General features: G+C 39.3%; 1 protein-coding gene across 1 annotated transcript in view; it reads right to left on the minus strand.

The window, feature by feature from the left end:
* The window catches only part of GC (GC vitamin D binding protein), a 36,713-nt gene extending 18,212 nt beyond the window's left edge, over positions 1 to 18,501 (minus strand). The window contains exons 1-5 of the mRNA XM_037148613.2: positions 18,293 to 18,501; positions 4,996 to 5,065; positions 4,294 to 4,426; positions 1,703 to 1,914; positions 183 to 315 (exon numbers count right to left, since the gene is read on the minus strand). Of these exons, the coding sequence (XP_037004508.1) occupies positions 183 to 315; positions 1,703 to 1,914; positions 4,294 to 4,426; positions 4,996 to 5,065; positions 18,293 to 18,350 (606 nt within the window). The 5' untranslated portion in view covers positions 18,351 to 18,501. The remainder of the gene's footprint in view (positions 1 to 182; positions 316 to 1,702; positions 1,915 to 4,293; positions 4,427 to 4,995; positions 5,066 to 18,292) is intronic.
* Positions 18,502 to 19,918: the final 1,417 nt, after the last annotated feature.

Raw genomic sequence — 19,918 nt, forward strand, 5'->3', positions numbered from 1 at the left:
CCAAAGAAACACCGTTCTTTCTTTCCCAGAGGTGGTTGTATGTTTCTTTTTTCCAATGAACAAAAATGCAAGAAAAGTATGTTCAAAACTTTTACTGATTTCAGAATCTGAGCTTCTCCCATTTTAAAAAAGGAAGAGCTTTAATAGAAGAAAAAAGTAACTATTTAATAAATGACACCTACCTCTTTCAGAAAGCACATGGTGGGATTTGATGAGGTACAGCAAGACCCTACCATAGAGAGGTAGCTCTTGGTATAACCGACTAAAAGTGGCAGAGGAGCTTGTCCATAATTAATGGAATATTCATACATAAATCTGTGGGGGGAAAGAACGATGGTCAAAACATTTGTGGGAAACAAAATCTACTTTTTTATAAATATTTTGATGGAGACAGGATATATGTGAAATTAGTTTATAGTTTTAATATCTAAAAAGCACTAAAGATTTACAGAAAGCACTCTAATACCAGTCACTTTCTTTCTTTTTTTAAAGATTTTATTTATTTTTAGAGAGGGGAATGGAGGGAGAAAGGGAGAGAAACATCAGTGTGTGGTTGCCTCTCATGTGCCCCTTACTGGGGACCTGGCCCACACCTCCGGCATGTGTCTTGACTGGGAATTGAACTGGCGACCCTTAGGTACACAGGCCAGCACTCAATCCACTGAGCCAAACCAGCCAGGGCATCTTTCACTCAATATTTTTATTAAACAAATATAGTTTCTTTTCTAAATATCCATATTTATTGCTTGAGAGAAGAGGCCATTTATCCCTTTATTCACTTACTGTCTATGATGACTCATGGGATGTGCTTATTAATGTTAATTGAGATGAACGAATATAATTATGGGTTTCCTTTTTATTATCTATCTTTGTTTACTATTCTGGACAATTACTATGTGTAGGTTTAGTTATTTATTGAAATCTTTTTAATTTTTAGGAGCATAAGCCTTCATGGACCTAAAAGAGACTCCAAAACCTTGGGCAAAATCCTCTGTGAAAATTTATAGGGGTGGGCAAGCAAGCCAACCAAATATTAAAAAATTGTGACCTTGATTTTATTTTTTTAAAGCCCATTTGAATGCCATTACTTTTGACTTTTTTGTATATAGGTCTATTTTGATTTTTTGAATATATTTTTCATTAAAATTGATTTCCCCGTATTTGGTTATTTTTATGACCTTCCCAGACTAATTTAGAGAATCTCTGCCTAGTCTGCTTCTTATGAGGGTAGTGTGTTCACATATGTAGTACCCCATGTGCCATATTCACAACTCTTCTTTGAAACGTGAAGAGAAAAGCTGTTGTTTCCTCTGCTTTCATGGAAATTAAGTATTAACGTTGTGCCTAGCAATAAAGTTCAATCACATGGAGTATGCCAAGATTACCAGCTTAAGGGACATCTCAGTAGCTGCCATCAAATATCTGAAGGCCTTTCATGAGGACACAGGATCCAAGTAACTCTGCTTCAAATACAGGTAGGGCGAATTGGGTGGGGGTTGGGAAAGATGACTTTTCTCTCTGTCTGAGAAAGGCGTTTACAGTAGTCTACAGGACAGTGATAGTCTCTCTTGGATGGAAGTCAAGTTCTTTTTATTGGAAGTTGTCCAGGCTGCTGGAGAAGAGGTGTTTGTCTAGAGTAGGTGGTTAGATTAGATACATTCCTGGTATTTTATGCTTTAAAGTTCTACTTCTTGCAACTTACTGGTCAGCAAATTCCTTGGGATCTTTCCGGAATGCCTCACAGATTTCATCATTACTCGGTTCCACGTAGGTAGGAAATTCTTGTGGCTGGTGCTTCAGGGCGGCCATGCAGAGCTTCCGCTCGAGGCCCTCCTGGGTGCAGCACTCGGCGGTTCCTGAGTGCACGGGGAATGGCGAGTCACTTTCACAGGACTTAGCAGACAGTGCTGACGTCTAGAAAGAGAGAAGGAAAACAAGTAAACTCATTTGTGTATATACACATATACAAACATAGACACAAGTTTCCAGGCTTACAGTTCTCCATTCAGTGTAACATCTCTAGTCTTAAATTTTAAAATTCTCATTAATAACAAACTATCTATGCCCAAGTCTCCATGAGATACTTTGTCAATGTAACGAGTTGCATAATCATAGTAATAGGCAAGTACAGGGTCTTACTGATGTTACTAAATGAATTTCCTCAGAGTAAGAAAACAATAGAACCTTTGTTAATAAATGGACTGTGTTTGATTGCAGACATTAAAAGCTTTATTCTCAAGTCCACTGTTTCTGCACAGGGATATTAACATCAGGACAAGGGAGGTCATTTCAAAAAGCTCCAGTACGATCGCTCAACTGCTTTCTGCTGCAAATACACCAAAGAGAATGCGGACCTCCCCTGCTCTCCTCCCTTCCCTTTATGACCTGAGCAGATTCTTAACTGTTAACAGCTCTAGTCTTCTGTATTAGTTTGTATTCTCTTAACCAGTGCTTCTTGAGCCCACATCTGCATTAAAATCTCTCATAGAATATATGAAAACAACAAATGCCTGGGCTGCACAACACAGAAATTCTGAAACAGTGGGTCGAAGATGAGGCCTTAGGATCTGTTTCTTCCCTGAAGCTTATTCTCATGTGAATCATGGACTGCAAACCTCTGGTACAATGTCATCTACTGCCTCAGCACTGATACACTGATACAGGGGGGCAGACTAAACCCACAGTTAACGGACCACCAAAGCAATCATAGCAGCAAAATATTCACTTTGGGAAGAATCTGGAATGAAAATGTAGTGGGAATGGCTCGGGGGAGAATGAAGACAACTATACTTGAACAACAATTTTTGAAAAAGTTTAAAAAATGTAGAAGTAGTCATCATGGAAAAAACTATTTTGGGATTTACATGGGAAAAAGTGCTTTGAAATTCTCATTTACATGCTTACATCTCTCATCCTCTCCCACATCTACCTTCCATCAGACTCTCGGAATTTAGGAATTCTTAGGAACTCTCTCGGTTTTATTCTTCTGTCTCCTTCCAGTGAATCTCCTCTTTCATTCTATTTCTTTCCTATTCACTTTACTGGTTTTTATTACCTCCTTTCAAATAAGAAATTTACAAAGAAAAAGCATGAAAACATTTTAAAAAATGCTTTGAGGAAGCAGGAGAAAGAGGAAAGTGAGCACAAAAGTCAATTCCAGCTCTGTTCTGTTCCGATCTGCCTCTACAAACTGCAGCTTCTCTCTAATCAAGACATGGGTGAGCAGCCATGACTGGTGTGGCTCAGCGGGTTGGGCATTGTCCAGCAAACCAAAAGGTCGCCAGTTCGGTTCCCCATCAGGGCACAGGGCACATTTCTGGGTGGCAGGTGTGTTGCTCACAGTTAGGAGTGTGTGTGGGACAACTGATCGATGTTCCTCTGGCACATCGATGTTTCTCTCCCTCTCTCTCCCCCTCCCTTCCCTCTCTCTAAAAAATAAATCTTTTAAAAGAAGACATAGGTTAGCAAATAGAGAAAATAAAAATATGTTCTGTTACTCTAATCCCGGTTGGTCATTTGATGCTTGTTTATTTTAGGGTGGTTCAGAAGGTCCGGTTGAAATGATAGGTTTTTAAAATGGATTTAGTGATTGGAGAAAAATTATAAAATTCTTAAAAAGTAGATAAGGGCCAGATAAAACAATTAATGGTAAAAATAATCCTTGTATAAATGATGGTTTAACAAGATCTTAGGAGCACCATTGCTGCAGGCCAACGGCTACAGGCTGGAACAGGGAGACACCGTCTGCGGAGGCTTTGTCCAGACGCATCTCAGCACATTCGCAGCCCGAGGACGGCATCAGTAAGCTGCTGGAGTCAGGGGTGGTTTCACCTTTTTTAAACTACTGTCTACATTTTGAGCCCTGTCATTTCAGCATTTAAGTTTCTGCATATATACTTCAGGGGAGAAAACCCAATGCCTGGCAGTTTATGTGTACAGGACAACTTCTGAACACCAAGCTAATCTGAGACTAACACAGAATTGTTTCAGGTCAGTCAATACCGGGTTTGGCATGATAAGGATATCTGTAGAATTTTAAGATAAACAGAATATGTTAGAATTATTCCGAGTCAGTATATGGCCCAGTTTTCTCACTTGAACCTGTAGGACTAATGGGCAAAGTTGACTCATTATGCTAGAAAAAAATCTGGATTTTAGGGTAATATTCTTTATATATCACCCAAGACGGAGTATGTGGAATTGCCGTCTAGGATCTCCCGAAGATGGGACCTAAAGGCCTATCTCGGCTTCCGTCAGTGGCCCCCGTGCACGGGCCAGGCCACGGGGACACACCCTGCTGTCGTAGCAGTCGGGGGCGGCCCCTTCGGCACAGCAGTCTTCCGTCAGGGACACAACTTCCTTCACGAGAACGCTGATCTGTTCAAAGGTTCCGCTGGGAAATTTTCTGCTGTACAGGACCATTGCTCTGAGGGGAAAAATAAAGTGAGTGTATTAATTAGAATTTTCCCGCATTTGCGCATATTGACATATAAAATGGTTCCGATTTTTTAAAAGAATATTGTAGATATTTTGACTAATACAAAGAATATGAGATTACCTTTTAATTTTTGTCCTGAGTAAATTGCTCTTGTAAAGCAATAGAAGTTGACCTGCGGGGTTCCATTAAACCAGCCACAGGTTTTTTTCCCTGGAGCCCCCCCAGATGAACCTGTTCTGTACCTCGTTGCTGTTGTTTGCCAGTCCTGGCATGTACTATTTGCACTTTAATTTACCTCAGAAAACCATGCTTGCTTATTCTCTTTCAACTCATTGACAAACATACCAGTGACAAGTTCTTAGACCACAGTAACGGTAGTTCAGCTGGTACCTTTGGCTGTCTTCTATTTGTCTTGTCTGTCTACACTGACAATGGGCTCTATCTTGTTAATCTTAGCAGAAATCAGTTCAGCCCTTTTTGGCGAATTGAAGTTACCTTACATACAATTTCATTCAAGGTCAAGTAACCAAGAGGGTGAGTGACTACCTTATACTTACAAAGATGTGAAGTCATCTTTTCCCAGATTGGCGAGTTCATTGCAGACTTTATCCTTTTCATAATCCCGACCTAGAAACCAAAAAATAGAGTTTTGTATTTATTCGTTTTTTCATGAATGTTGCATTAAATGCATGTATACAAAGGGGTCATTCCCATGACCTATTTGTGGTGAAAATAGCATTTTCTACAAGCAATCCAGTTTTGGGTGCCTTTCTAGACACCTTTGGGTGCCTTTATAAAAATGAATCAGAATTTTCTGACATGCTATGAATTTTAATGGAAATGGGGAAAAAGTGAATATTGAAAGCAATGAAGTTAATGATCTGCACCAACATCCAGTGAGTAAGAACTTATTGATATGGCAATTATTCTTTTAGATCCTATCTTTATAGTAATGCTAAAACGGGACATCTTGTCCCTCCCTTTTTTATCTGGGTTTCATGTAAGGCCTTGAAAGAAACAAGAATACAAAACAAATGGAGAATAAGTCTACATTCCAGAGCGAAGAACTGTCCCCACTGACGCAGGGCCTCAGAGTGTGAGAGGGGCTCTACTGCCCATGTCCAGACTCTATAAGGGAAAGCTAGGAATTCAGCTGGGGAAAAACATGAAAATTAGGCAAACTACTTTGTTTGCAAAAGGTTCAAGTGTAGTAAAAGGGGCTTCAAGGAGACACTTAGAGATCTTGATGGATGACCCTTAAAGTTTGGGGTGCAATGAACAGGTGTCTGGCTGAGAGTAAAGGGGCTGGGACTGATTTGGTTGCCTGGGGCAACAAGGGAGAGGGTTGTGAGTGGGACACCGCGCTGCAGCTTGTGGACCCACCATAGATCAGGTAGGAGAGCAGGCTGACCTGGAGTTGTCCTAAATGCACCATGTCCACTCCCTGCCCCCAACAAAGGACCACCTAGAGGGCACTGGGCCACAAACAGTGGGGCACCTCTCTGTGCAGAGGCAGGCATGCTGAAAACCAGAGATCCAAAGGAAAGCTTTAAGATGCCAGCTGGATGTGAGAGATCCCCAGAGATGATAGAGATCTCCAAAGAAGCTACAAAGAAAATGTCAACATTGAACATCTCCCATAGCTGGAAGAAGCAACATTAGCTCACTAAGCACCCACTGGATCAATTTTTCCTGCTTCTTACTTCTCCTATCTTCTGCCTTCCCTGTATTTGAGGAACCACAAAAGCAGCCCAGAGAATGGGCAGAAGGAGAAAAGGAGAGCAGGCACAGAAAAAGAAAGTGTCCATGTCTTCCTTTCATAGCACAGGCAACAGGACTGACACAGGCCTCACTGGGGGGATAGTTTCATGAACATATGAATTTTCAACTGTTAAACTCAAGCAGATATTATCATGGCTGGTATGAGGTGGTTATTTCAAGGTTCAAAAGGACCAGAGGACCTTTAAGAATGAATAAAAAAACGTCATAGAACCTACTCTTCAGTCCATTTCAGACACTGTGGGGAGCTAGTCTGTTTGGGAGGAGATGCATTTTCCATGGTTCCTGAGACTCACTTGTTCAACACCTTCTATTACGTACACAGCGGGGTGGACATATGGAAGGTAGCCAGTGTTCTTCTTCCTTGATAGGTCATTTATGCAAATAATTCTAGGAAATTTTCCAACGTTTTATGATGCTCTACCTTTCAAAAAATGTAAGAAGTACATAAATGGCTCTGTATCTGTTGTGAGACAAGTGGTTTTAACTTTTAGTAACTTATCTTTGTGGCTTTAAACATTAGGAAATCTGTTCCAGGTGATGGCGATTACTGTGATGCCTTTTAACACCCAAAATGTCCTTGCCTCCCAAACAATTATGGTTCTGTGGGAGGGAGTCTTTACGTAAACGAGGAAGTTTTGTTTTGTGGTTTGGAATGAAAGAAGCTGGTGATGAGAAGCTGTCGCACCTCGTGTCTTTCGGGAGGATGATTCCCAGCATAGCACTGAGATGAGGGTCAGCATTAAGGACAAAGGTGTTCTTTGGCAGCACTTTGTAATAAGGGGCCGACTCAAATGCCATCGGAATCACACAGAAGAGCCCATACATTCAAAACTCCACTATCTCAGAAACTAGGACAAGCACAGTAGGACTGATAAACCTAGTAGTCGGTGGCGTACAGAAAGCCACTGCAGCAAACCTCTGTTACATCTGAGAACTGTTGAATCTGGTACACTTCCTGGAATTTATTGACCAGTTTGCAAGGTTGGATATGGTCAGTTTCAAAAAGTCGACATAGGGCAGGACATTTTCATTAATCATTAATAGTATTCCGAGGGACTGGAGGTTAGGGTAGAGAGGGGAAGGGTTTCAGGCAGAGCTGTCTTCCTGGAATGAAGGGCTGTAACCTTGGGGTATCTACAGAATCATTTTATGTGGCTCCCAAGGAAAAAATGTCTGGCAGGAAATTTTGGTTTGATGGGAGAACTTTACTGTAGCCATGGCTAAATACTAACTGAAACTATGCACAGCTTCTTGGAGAAGTGAATTTGTTTTGTCACTGAAAATATTCATATGGAGCTTCAATAACCATATATATGAAAGATTCCTGATTTTAGTATGAGATTTTTTCCCCTTAATCTTCAAGATCACTTCCAAGGGATTACAAAATAATCCCTTCTAGAAATAGTAAGAAATTATATGGAAGCTCCACCACCCCAAAGCTTACTATGTTTACAAAAAATAGCTCTAATAAGAATGTCTTTCTGTTTTTATTTATTTTATTTAATTTTTGTTCAAGTACAGTTTTTTGTCTTTTACTCCCATCTCAGCCCACCCCCTAGCCCTCCCCACTCCCTCCAATTTCCATCCCCCCTAGTTTTTGTCCATGTGTCTTTTATACTTGTTCCTGTAAACCCTTCCCATTTTCCCCTGAAATTCCTTCCCCTTTCCCCTCTGGTCACTGTCAGCCTGTTCTCTATTGCAGTGTCTTTGGTTATCTTTGTCTTTCTCTTTTTAATGCATAGAAGCTAACTCTGTTTGATAAAATCTCCCTGTAAAACTGCAGAGATGATTTTTGGTAATACTTTCTATCGTGACTTCTCAATAACATTCAAATGAGAGCCTATATTCAAATGGGGGCACCCTGATGAATATTTTGAGAAATAATTAGTTTCTAGCCTTTCAGGCTTAAATTTCTCACTTCAGCAAAAAAGTAGCCTTCATTCAGTACAGCACAGGAATGTGCGAGCACATGTGAACGTGGCGTGAATGGCCACCAAAGATCACCCCTTGTTAAGTAGCTTTAATTAAATCAACCACTTGTGTTTGCATGGAAGTACATTAGAATCCACAGGTTATGTAGTGCTTTAGCTAGAATGCAAATTTATTAGAGAAAAATGAAAAACTAGATTGACAATATAAGACGTAAAATTGTTCTGAAGCCTTAGGCAGGACAGAAGCAAGGAGGAAGCCCAGAGGGAGGTGCTGAGAAAATTCAGAATTAAAATATAAAAGAATTTAATTCACAATTTAATTTTAATTCAGAATTAAAATATAAATTAAAAATATTTTTTAAAATATTAAAATATAATACTCTTACAAAACAAACCCACAGCTCTTGTACTGTGTATCTTTCAGGTGGTCTACTCAAAATATATTTCTGATCTTAACATTTTTTATTTATTCATTTACCCAGAGAGAACATAGCAAACATACAAGGCTAGGCAATATGGTAATCATTTTCTTATCTTCAAAAAAAAAAAGCAAAACAAATACCAAGGTTCAATTACAGTGTGATTACTACAAACTGATTCCTCATTCCATGCAGTACTGCTTAATACATTTTTTTACTCCTGTTGAGCCTTCTTTGATTCATATAATTAAATTCTATCTTGAATGAATTGAAATGACATATGCTGTTCTTTAATGTGCCATGGGGTGACAAAGAGGGTGCACTGGACTTTGACATGGCCCCTGTAAATATTGGCATGATCTCAGTGACACTAGTGGAATTTTTTTCACACAGTGACCTCTGAGCACTAAATGTTTACAAATTCCATTAGCAGAATTTTTGCTTTTTGCAATTGCATGTCTCATTTGTATCTGTACTGTGAAACATTCTGGTAGATCATATCTAACTCTGGATTTTTGAGAAGAAATTTGATTTACTCACAAATCTTTAGTGCTCCATGTAACTTACCTCTTTTGACACAGCTGACAACATTCATTCACAGCATGAATGTCTTTTAGAACAGAGGTGTCTAAAAGACTTACTCTGTGCTGGGCATTGGGTTTGGTACTGAGTATTCGAATGGAGAGCAAAATAGACCCATTTCTGCCCTCATGGAATTTTCAGTCTACTGGAGATAGACAATAAGATACTCTCTTGGTATGAACTTTACTTTAAAAAGGTACTTTTAATGCTTTAACTATTGTTATCTTTCTATAATACGAACTTGGTCCCCTAGAAAAATTGTTTGTATACCAGGAGCGATTGATGGACCCTGAATAACATCAAAATGAGTACATCCTTAGATAGAAAGCTAGAAATTGTCTTAAGTTTTCCAGGTGTGTTCTGAGGAATCATAGGGTTTCAGAGCTCAGTTGGGCATTCAATATTTTTGCTATTTTATTTCTTTGGCATTTTTATTTCTATTCTCTACTGACAAGTTCCTTTGTGCCAGAAAAAAATCAGTATATTTGTTTTTGCTTTTTAAAAGATCTTTAAGAATCTGGTTTGCAGTGCTATCCAAACAGTCAGACTAGATATTGGTGATTTCAGAATAATGATGTTATTTGAGAAATTGAATATTGTTGGGCTGGTTTAAGAAGCTGACCTTGTTATTGGGGGTAAAGGTACCAATTATAAAGGTATCACTGAAAACATTGTTGATGAAGAAGTAGCAATCAAATCAACTTTTATTCCATTTTCAGGCTTTTTCTTTTGGTTCATCTCCGTTGATGTTTTTAATCATTATATGAAACATTAATCTGGTTTTTGTATTGATATTGATGTTTTCAGACAAGTGTGCAATTTTCTGAGTTTGAATATGAGAAGAAATTCAATTCTTCTAATACTAAATCTAGGGATCTACATGGCATCTATACATTAATCTAGAAGATATTAAGTGTACCTCTTAGTAGGCCATCAGTGGAACAAATGATTTTTTTTCCAGATCTTGACAATTTAAAAATAGTCAAAAATATAGGGTAAACAGGTCAGTTGCTCAGAAACTACAGTTGCAATAGTGGCCTGATAATCACTCAAAACTAAAAGAAAGGAAAAAAATAACCAAAAACTAATGTCTTTGATTCATCATGGATAGTAGCCTATATTGATGATACATTCCCCAAAGTCCCAAAGGAGGCAGTCTTTCCCCATGTATCTCATTCCACCTCCCATTCCCTTCACAGGTGGGGCGTTCTGCCATCTGCAAATGCTTTGGCAGCAGTGAAAAGAAGGGAGCGGGTTTCCCTCTCCGCCTTTGGGATGGACAAGGGCAATGTCCCCTGCATCTGACTTGGAAACTTAGGGTGCATCGCAGGGCTTAGTTTTCAAAGTAATACAAAAGTAAACAATATGATAAATGGTCCACATCTGAGTGCCTACAATTAGGCAGGTACTCTTCCGGATATTTTATATATTGTCTCAATCAAAAAAATCCTGTGAGACTTGTAGTAATTATAATTTACTTTCAATATTTACTACACATTTTTTGTGTCAGTTTAAGAACTTCATCTCTGTGTATAATTTGTTTCTGTGGAAAATTGTATTACCATCCAAATAAACAACATTAATGTTTTGAGCATATGTTATTTATGAGTTTGAGAATTACTCCATTAGAATTTAGTATTATTCTGTTTATGGTATTGAAGAATTTTTTGTTTTTCCTGCCCTTCTGAAGTCTTAATTTATAATTACCACTCCTGGAAGAAATGTTCATTTTTCCTCCCCATATTCCCATGTTTATAAAAAGCTTGCAAAGATTGTCAAACTTTGCAAGTAGGAAGGTGAGCAGGTTGGCTGAAAGTCTCAGGCCAGTGCTTTGGTCTTTGTACAGACAGGGACATATACTGATTAATACTCACTAGGCCTTTGCTCATAGAGCTTAGCAAGAAGGCTAGTACAAATCAGTTCTTTTAAGCCGAATTGTGTTATTTTCTGTAATGATTTCTTTAGTGCAAAGATCATTTCTTTAGGTCCTTTGTACCTGGCACAATTCTGGACACACATGAGTTTTCACAAACCAATTCATTAAGCATTTATTATGAAATCTGAACAAAGTATTGTTTAATAAGAAATGACAGTCATGTTTCCATATTGTACTTATTTGAACTGATACAAACAGGAAATAATAAAGATTCTGCTCCATTGACTAGTTATGTGCTCTGTCTCTCGATTAAAATAATTTAGACAGCACTGGACACAGATAATTTTCTATCAATGTATACATCTCAGTGGTTATCAAAATTGTATGATTTCTATTTATACAGCTAATTCAATAGCAAGTCTGTATTTTATATATATATATATATATATGTATGTATATCTATTTATTACTATCTGTCTCCATTATCATACATGGTTTTTGTCGAGAAGATCTCTTGAGCCATTTACTACATTTTTAAGGCCAACAGGTTACCACAAATGGCCATATTTTGTCAAAGGAAACTTCCTTTTGGAATGTTAGTGATCATTTTTTTTCTATTAATAAAATTATTAGTATAAACTTTTTCCAAGGCCCAAACAATTCTATAGTTTTTAATTGTGCTGAAGTACTAACAAATTTTTCTTTTTCCTTAACAAAATAAAATTTTCTAATTACCCAATTCCATGAGAAATTGAAGACTCATTACTGGATACTATCCAGAACACCAAGGATGGAAAACTCAAGTGCCCTCGGGATCTAGGAACTGTGTGCCTGAACATTTGCCCCAAGTGTGGGAGGGACAATGCCCAGCATTGTCCCATGGTCCTCATCAGAAGGGGCAGTTGTCATGCAGCTCTAGTCCCTCATTGTCACGTAAAGGTTTGACTCAAGCTACATCTTCTCTGGAGAAGCTAAAACTCTGGATTTTTGTGTGAAATCTTTAGGTTTTAAAATGTTGACAGATGAAGTTAAACCTCAGAGACACTTTGCTGGCCCAGACTATGAAGGCCAAAGGAAACACAACCTCAGGAGGCTATTATTTATCAAGATTTAGGAATGAGCTCTTGGATCCTGGCCGCCTGGATTTGAATCCCCGCTGATAGTGAGACCGAGGGCAAGGTGGTTATCTGTTCCTCCTTGATCTTATTTGCAACACAGACCGTCGTACCTCATAGGATTGTTGTGGGGACTAAATTGGTTACTATATGTGAAATGCTTAGAACAGTGCCTGCCTCCTCTACAGTAAATGACAAATACTGGCCAGTTATTATGAGCTAAATTGAGTTGGTTCGAGACTGTAGTTGTACAATAGCATGAAACACATCTGTTGACCATACAACAGAAACAAGCTACCATGCAAAAGAAAACGCTAAAGTCATTGACACTGAAGGAAAGGAAGCTTGAGAGTAGAGATAAGTATAAAACACCAAGACCTGTCATTGTCATAGGAGACTGAAACAAGGCACTATTAAATTTTAGAATGCAAGAGGGCTTTCATCAAAGGAATTATTACCTGAAGTGCACCATGGATGATGGTGGGATTTTAACATCATCAGTGGTAAATAAATTATGAGAGGAATTTTAAGTTGGAAGGACGATGCGAAGATATACCCAAGGTTGGAAAATCCCAAGTCATGTCTAGAGAGTAATGAGTAGTCCAATAAAGAAAACGGAGTATGGGACTTAAACTCAGAAAGACTTGGTAGTTGAAGTTTCACTTATTTTAATGTAATGGGTTATCTGTTGAAATTTATTCATATAGGGAAATGATCAACCCATAGCTGTATCAAGTAAGAGTCATCTTGGATTTAAGATAAGTGGTACCTTCATAACTCTGTTCTATGAAATGTGTTAGTCTGTATAAAATGCTTAGTATACTTCTGCCTAACGTGGTAAATAATAAATACTAGCACCTCTTATAGTAAAATCCAGTGATAATATAGTAGCAGATTTTATATATGCTCAGGATATGGATATGTGATTTCCTTCAGTCCTCCTCTCTGGTGGTGGGCTAAATCATTTCAGTTCAGAGGAATTTGGGAGAGAAAATAAAAATAGAAAACTTCCAGGAAGTGGGGAAAATAGTGAATATGTACCCTGATCATCTCCTGGCCAACTTTCCCTGGATCTGGCCAATAAAATGATAGTCTATCAACTGTGAGTTGCCTTGACTCCATGTTCCTTTTCCTCAGGAAGTACCCCCACCAGTCACAGGACCCGGAAACATACTGTATTACATTTCTGTTGCCCCTGTAACATCAGCCACAAGTAAGCAGCCTAAACAACACAGATTTTAGTAACTTATGGTTCTATTGGATAGTCAGACATAGGTCTCAATTGGCTAAAATCAGTGTGTCAGCCTGAAGGCTCTAATGGAGAATTATTCTTCTTGGCTTTTCCAGCTTCTAGAAGTGGCCCAACATCCTGGCTCCAGGCTCCTTTCTTCCATCTTCTAAGCCAACGACTTTGCATTTCTCTGTGCCTTTTTTCACAGTTACTCACATTTTTCTCTACCTGATCCTCTTTTGGTTTCCTCTTTCACTTGCAGGACTCTTGTGATTACATTGGCCCCACCCAGATAATCCTGATTATTTTTCTACTTTAAGGTCAGTTTATGAACAACCTTCATTCCATCTGTAACCTTAAGCACGTGTGCAATGTAACTTAACCTATTCACAGTTTCCGGGCATTAAGGTGTGGGTGGGCACTTTTACAGGGCCCTCATTCTGCCTACCACACACTTATCAGTAGTTAGGCCAGAGGTCACACCAACCATCACCTGACTTCGACAGTGGATTTGTATCAGCCTGATCCCTGGAATCCCACCAGCCAGCTGTACATGTGGAACCCTATCATTTCATTAATTTCACAATAGTAATCCTGAGTTTGAAAAATGTAGTCAATTCATTTATGAGCTCAATTTATCACATCATGTCAAGTTTTTTATTGTATTTTAATAATATAAATTGGTTGGGCAAGGAATGGGAGGTGGGGACTAGGTTTGGAGGCCATTACAATAGCCAGGTAAGGGGAAGAAGGGCCCGGATGAGGACAGTGTATGGAAATGTGAGCGGAAACAGGTTCGAGAGTGGTGTTTGCAGGCCTGGAGATCCAGGGATATGCAGGAGGTAAAGGGGAGAGAGAGAAAGGATACCAAGGAGGTTTCCACAGCAGGACGCTTTGTACATGGCTGGTATCCTTTCCAAGGCTGAAATTTATAGAATGGGGAAATGATGGGATGTGGAAAATAAAAATTAATTTAAAAATTCAAGAAGTCTCCACAGGATTAAACATAAATGATTCAGATATGATGGTGTCAGGAAAAAAAGGGAGATTAGGGGACAGAGCCAGTTTATGGGATAGCAATGAACCGATGTTTAAACCAGTTATGGATGGTTCATAGCAGGCAGCATGAATTTCACTCAGTTGGCCCTGTGTTTGTTGTGTTAGTGACTGATTGTTTCTCTTATACTTAATCTTGAGTGAAAGATTTTATTTGAGGTATCTCAAATAAAGGCAGCAACACAATGATAACATTGTCTTTGTAAACCCAACTGATTAGCATAAAATTCTGGTTCAGCTGAAATTGTAAATTTTAATTTGTTACGATAAACAAATGAACAATTGGTGATAAAGTAAGAGAACAAGTTCTAAAAAAGAAAAATAAAGCGTGGTAAGGGGATAGAGGAAAACATGGAGTTGTAGGTGCTGTTTGAGATAGATCAGTCAAGGAAGTCGTCTCAATACATGAACTTGGAGCAGACCCCTGAAGGAGGTATGTGGATCGGGAGGGAGCCATGTAGATATCTGGGGACCAGTGGTCTAAGGCAGGAGGTTCAAACCTCCGAAGGGCAGAGCACACAGCGTGCGATAGTGTGGAGGCCAGGGTGGCTGGAGCAGGGTGAACGGGGGGTGGTGGAGGGAATTGGAGAGAGAAGGGGGGGGCAGCAGTGGGCAAAATAAAGAAGTTAGGTGACTGCAGATAATGGGGGAGAGGGTAATCAATTCTTTTTAGGAATTTCTTCACCTTCTTCCTATAGATATCAATTCTGTGGCCTTTTAAATTGTGTGCACACTTATCCCTATTCCACACACACAATGGCGAGTGCATACCTGGCACTGTACCTCACAGCGGTGAAGTGCGGCTATGCTACTGGTTTCCAGGGAGGTTAACATTGCCTTTGATGGTGAAATTAACTACTTTTCTGGCTTCAGCTCTTTGTCCTTTCCCGTCTTGGCTAAACCTCTTTTATGCTCTTACTCTGGATTCTTTGAGACCTGGATTAGGACATGCTTGTTCCTAGCTCAGGACTTTTCAACCTGAGTTCCTGCACTTGAAACTCACATTTAGATATGTGCATGGCTAACTTCCTTTTGTCATGTAGTTCTCACCTTCTGTGTCACCTCCTCAATAACCATTGTGTAGGTTTTTCAGAAAGTTTATAAAGGTATTTGGGAAAATTGAGAGGATATCTATTTATTCTAAATTACTTCACTCTGGCATTCTGCACAGCTATACTCCTGAATCAAACTAAGTACTTTATGTTTCAAGTGGTTACTGATGAAGGGACAGGCAACTTATAGAAAAGAGAATGGGGTGATTCAGTGGTAGCTTGAAGATTGGGGCAACACACACTGTCCAGGGCTGTGTTGATGGGCACATGGAAGAAGGAAAAATATAGCTTACCCAGGGACCCAAAGGAGAATTTCTTACTGTGTGGTATCATGTTTAGTTAAAATATGTATGTTAAGAACCAAGTGCTTTAAGCAAAAATGAAAATGTTTATAGTAAACACCCTGTTCTTGCCAACAGCTCTTATACACTGCAATGATTTATTTCCTGTCAGCATTATTTTCTTGCTAATTTTGTAGCTGTATCAGGGGCCGTTGTTGCTTTTTTTGGTGGTGGGGGGAGATACATCACAGGCTAGTGGTAGATTCATCTCAGTCCTGGGGAAAGAAGCCATGTGGTGACAATTAACATACACTGTCCTTTTTGTCTTTTAAGGGATAGACCCCATTGTCTTTTTTTGTCTTTCAAGGGGAGAAGTGGGTGTTTTCTTATAATACCATCCAGATTTGGCATATTGGTAAGTCTTCTCTCCCCAGGTGTATTGAGTGGTTTGTGAACTGTACCCCCAATGCTGTTTGATAGGAAAGGACCGGCCTGACTGGAGCTGTTATTCACACTGAGCTACAGCAATGTCTGTTTTAGACAGAGGTTGCCCAAAGAATATTCCCATAGGGTATAGGCAACTTTGGGGAGAACCACTATTTCTGGGAAACTCTGGGTTAAGCATGGTTTCTGCAGGCAGGATTTCTCAGAACCTTTAGGAAAACAGAGGCATTGATTATGAACAACCAAGAAGTAGTAATGTATGGCTTATTTCTTAAATGTGTTTGGCCATAGAAACTTCTTTCCTGGATGAGACTTGAGTGAAACACACTTTAGAAGAGATGATTCAGACAAACGCTGTGGGTGGTCGGTTGGCTGACTAGAACGGCAACAGGCAGAGAGAAGGGCAGCTCTAACCAACCCCCCACCACCCAAGGTTCTCTCAACTCCTGTAATCCATATACTTTGTCATTTCCAGCCAAGAGGGCACACATCTAGCCTCTAGGCATATCACTGACTTGGTATTTTGGTCCTACTCAGCTGTTACAGAATAAAGCACTGATGGATTAGGACCACTATCCCAAATACTGAACACTTATTTTTTACAAATGTATTTCATATGTTCAAGCAATATTATCAGACCTATGGCACCTGGATAACTTGAAGTTCATTGTGAACTTTAGACCTCCAAGCTAGCTACCTTATGGTTTTTAGTGTTTATTTCACCAGAGACAGAATGCTGAAGGATGTTGAAAGAAAGGTCACAGGGTCCTCTGTTATCTTCAAAGGACACTGTGACTCATTGTGGTGAAGGCACTTACACTTAGTGAGTCAGCAGTCCAAAATGGTAACTCAGGTCCCACATTCTAATGTCCACACATAATTCCAGGACCTAGCCATTACTGGACCTTCTGCTATTGTGAACATCCTGACTGAAACCTGATTCAGTAGGAATTTTCAGGTTTAGATCTACTCCAGGGAAACCCTTGGGCAAAAGATTAAGCTTCCAGGGTTTCTTAGGTCTTGGCCTATTCATAGGTCCCATAAGGGACCCAATTTACTTATTTATACCCCAGTGTAACTCAGACTTTGTAGTCTTACATAAAGACCTGTAGCTTACTTAAGAATCTATCAGTGAATGAGACAAAATTTTAAATAATTTGAATGACAAAAGTAAGATCAAGGATAAGGGAATGTACAAAGGATAAATTAGGAACAACATTATTCATGTCACATTTATTGCCCATAATTCCTGGGCTACACACATCCCACAGGCCAAACACCGTATTCACATGAATATTAATATATGACTTGGGTAAGACTGATGGCACTAAGTGAAAATTAATTTTGCAAAGCAGGATGGGTGTAGTTTTCCTTGGAAGCATTAAAGCATCATCCAGAAAAGAAAATTGAAACTGATTATAAAATTTCAACTTGAGAACTTTCCATAAAGTTGCATTCTGCACATAATTTCAGCTGGTAGCATTTAAAAAGAATTTTAAATGTTGCTAAAAGATGAAGTCACTATTTAAAGAATAATCTTAATAAAAATGTATAGCTCAGATATCTTTTCATAATTGAATTCATAGCTATTAAATTCTTTTAGGCAGGATACTTTGGAAACTGCATTTTCAAATACAACATGTAGAGGTTCCTGTAAGGGACTCAAATCTCAGCTACCCTCACGGATCACGGAGACAGCATGTTATGCTCTCGGCGGCAACACGTATTAGGAATCTGAAAAAAATGCTCAGTGATGGGTTGCAGCCTCCATTTGCATTATCTTCTAACAATTAAAAAAGCCCTAATTTCAAAACATTCTTCCCAGGACTTGGTTATGAAAAAAAGCATGGAAGGATGATTGACAAATTCTATAAATTTTCTTTCTTTCATAAGATTTCCTTGATTTCTTGACAATTCCTTTGAAAGCTCTATGCCACATTTCACCTCAGAGTAATCCCTCTTTGACTCTTTCTTCTCTCCCCGACATAGTTGCCAATTATTCTGATTTTCACTTTTTGTATAATTTTTTTCAAGCAGTGGCAGAAAATTAGACAGTGTGAATGGTCCCACCCCTGGGGGCCTTACCTCTCTCGAGAGCATGCACAATTGTCACAGCAAGCAGGAGAACCAGGACCCTCTTCATTTTCCTGCCAGCAAGTCCTGCCGCACCCCTGTGTTCTGCCGCACCCTGTGTCCTGCAGGTTGGCCAGGACGATGGCAGCCAAAGCAACCACGTCCCTTTTGCTGAGAATCCAGATGCTGAGCTAATCAATCATTAATCTCTAGACAGAAGCGAGGGCAGTCATCCTTGGCCCACAGAGATAAAATAATATCAATCAAGGTAAATAGACACCCTGGGAAAAAATGGGACCAATCGAGAAGATTTTAATCATTAACTTTGTCAAACTGCAAAGGAATCAGTGTACACATAGCTTATTTACCACTGCTGCTTTTTACAAAAATTTGTTTAACGTATTAGTGGGCACATTCCTCCCCACTCTTTTTCGGGCGGTGTGTCTGTTTGGACATTCCCTGCCCTTACCACGTGTAAGTGGGACCTTGGAGGTCATTTCTCTCTCTCTTCCTGTCCCTCTCTGTCCCTCCTTCCTTCCTCCCTCTCTGTTTAAAACTACTACAAATGTGGATTGCCTTAAAATATTGCAAACTAGGTGTTTTAAGTAATAAGGAGGAAAAAAGAATATGAAGCTAACTGATCACAATTGTCCAAATCCATAAGTTAATACTACAAAATTTATTGAAGATGATGAGTCAGTATTTTGTGTGCTCTACTACACTTTCTGAAGCTACTGATACATTTTTATTTCAACTCTTGAAGCAGGCAAGTAATAACTAGAGAGATTGAATGACTCGCCCCAAATTACAAATGTTGATGAATTTTGGACTTCTACAGCTCATTTAAGTTCTTTCTATTAATAATGTACAACTCACTTATTTTGGGGTACTGTAACCTGAGCCCTCACAGTGGCCTTGTAGAAAGTGGAATGCAGTATCTCCATTTTCCAGGAGAGAGAACAAAGCCCCAGACAGATTCTGTGACGTGCCCAGAGAGGCACAGGTAAATTTCAGTCATTCATTGGAATCGGCTCAGCTCCTGATCCTTGAGGGGTCCTCTCTTTTAGGAAACAGGATTTGGTAGGGGTTGGGTAAACAGGCTCTAGAATCAAATCCTTATTTAGCTTATTGGTTATGTGACTTTGGGAGAAATTATTTTCTCTCTAAGTCTCACTTCTGTCTCATGCAAAGTGGTGATAACTCTTAGTACCTTTGTCACAAGATTGTTGTGAGTTTTGTTAGGATAAACGTGTGCAGATTTACCATAACATCAAACACATGGTAACATGCATCAATGTCATCCATTAGTCTTATTCCAGTTACTAGCACTTTCTGCACTGGCTCGCCAAACTTGTATCGGAGAAGATCATTGAAACTAATGAGTTTTAGACACTTCACAGATGAATGATCTAGAATTCTATTATCAATTATCAATTTAGTAACCAAGGATTAACTACACAGGCAGTTACATTTTTAGTCAGATCCTCCATCTATCTGAAACACCTGGTGTGAGGTTCAGAAAACAGAGTTCATCTAGTTGGGAAAGGGTAACTAAGCAAAGTAAAACCAAGTGAGGTCATAGGAACCCCATCTGGGAAAGGAGATCGTGCTGGAGGAAATAATGGGAAGAGAGCTTGG

The sequence above is a fragment of the Artibeus jamaicensis genome, unplaced genomic scaffold (assembly GCF_021234435.1).
Source record: "Artibeus jamaicensis isolate MK-2021 breed Jamaican fruit bat unplaced genomic scaffold, CSHL_Jam_final scaffold_1031, whole genome shotgun sequence".
Classification (NCBI taxonomy): domain Eukaryota; kingdom Metazoa; phylum Chordata; class Mammalia; order Chiroptera; family Phyllostomidae; genus Artibeus; species Artibeus jamaicensis.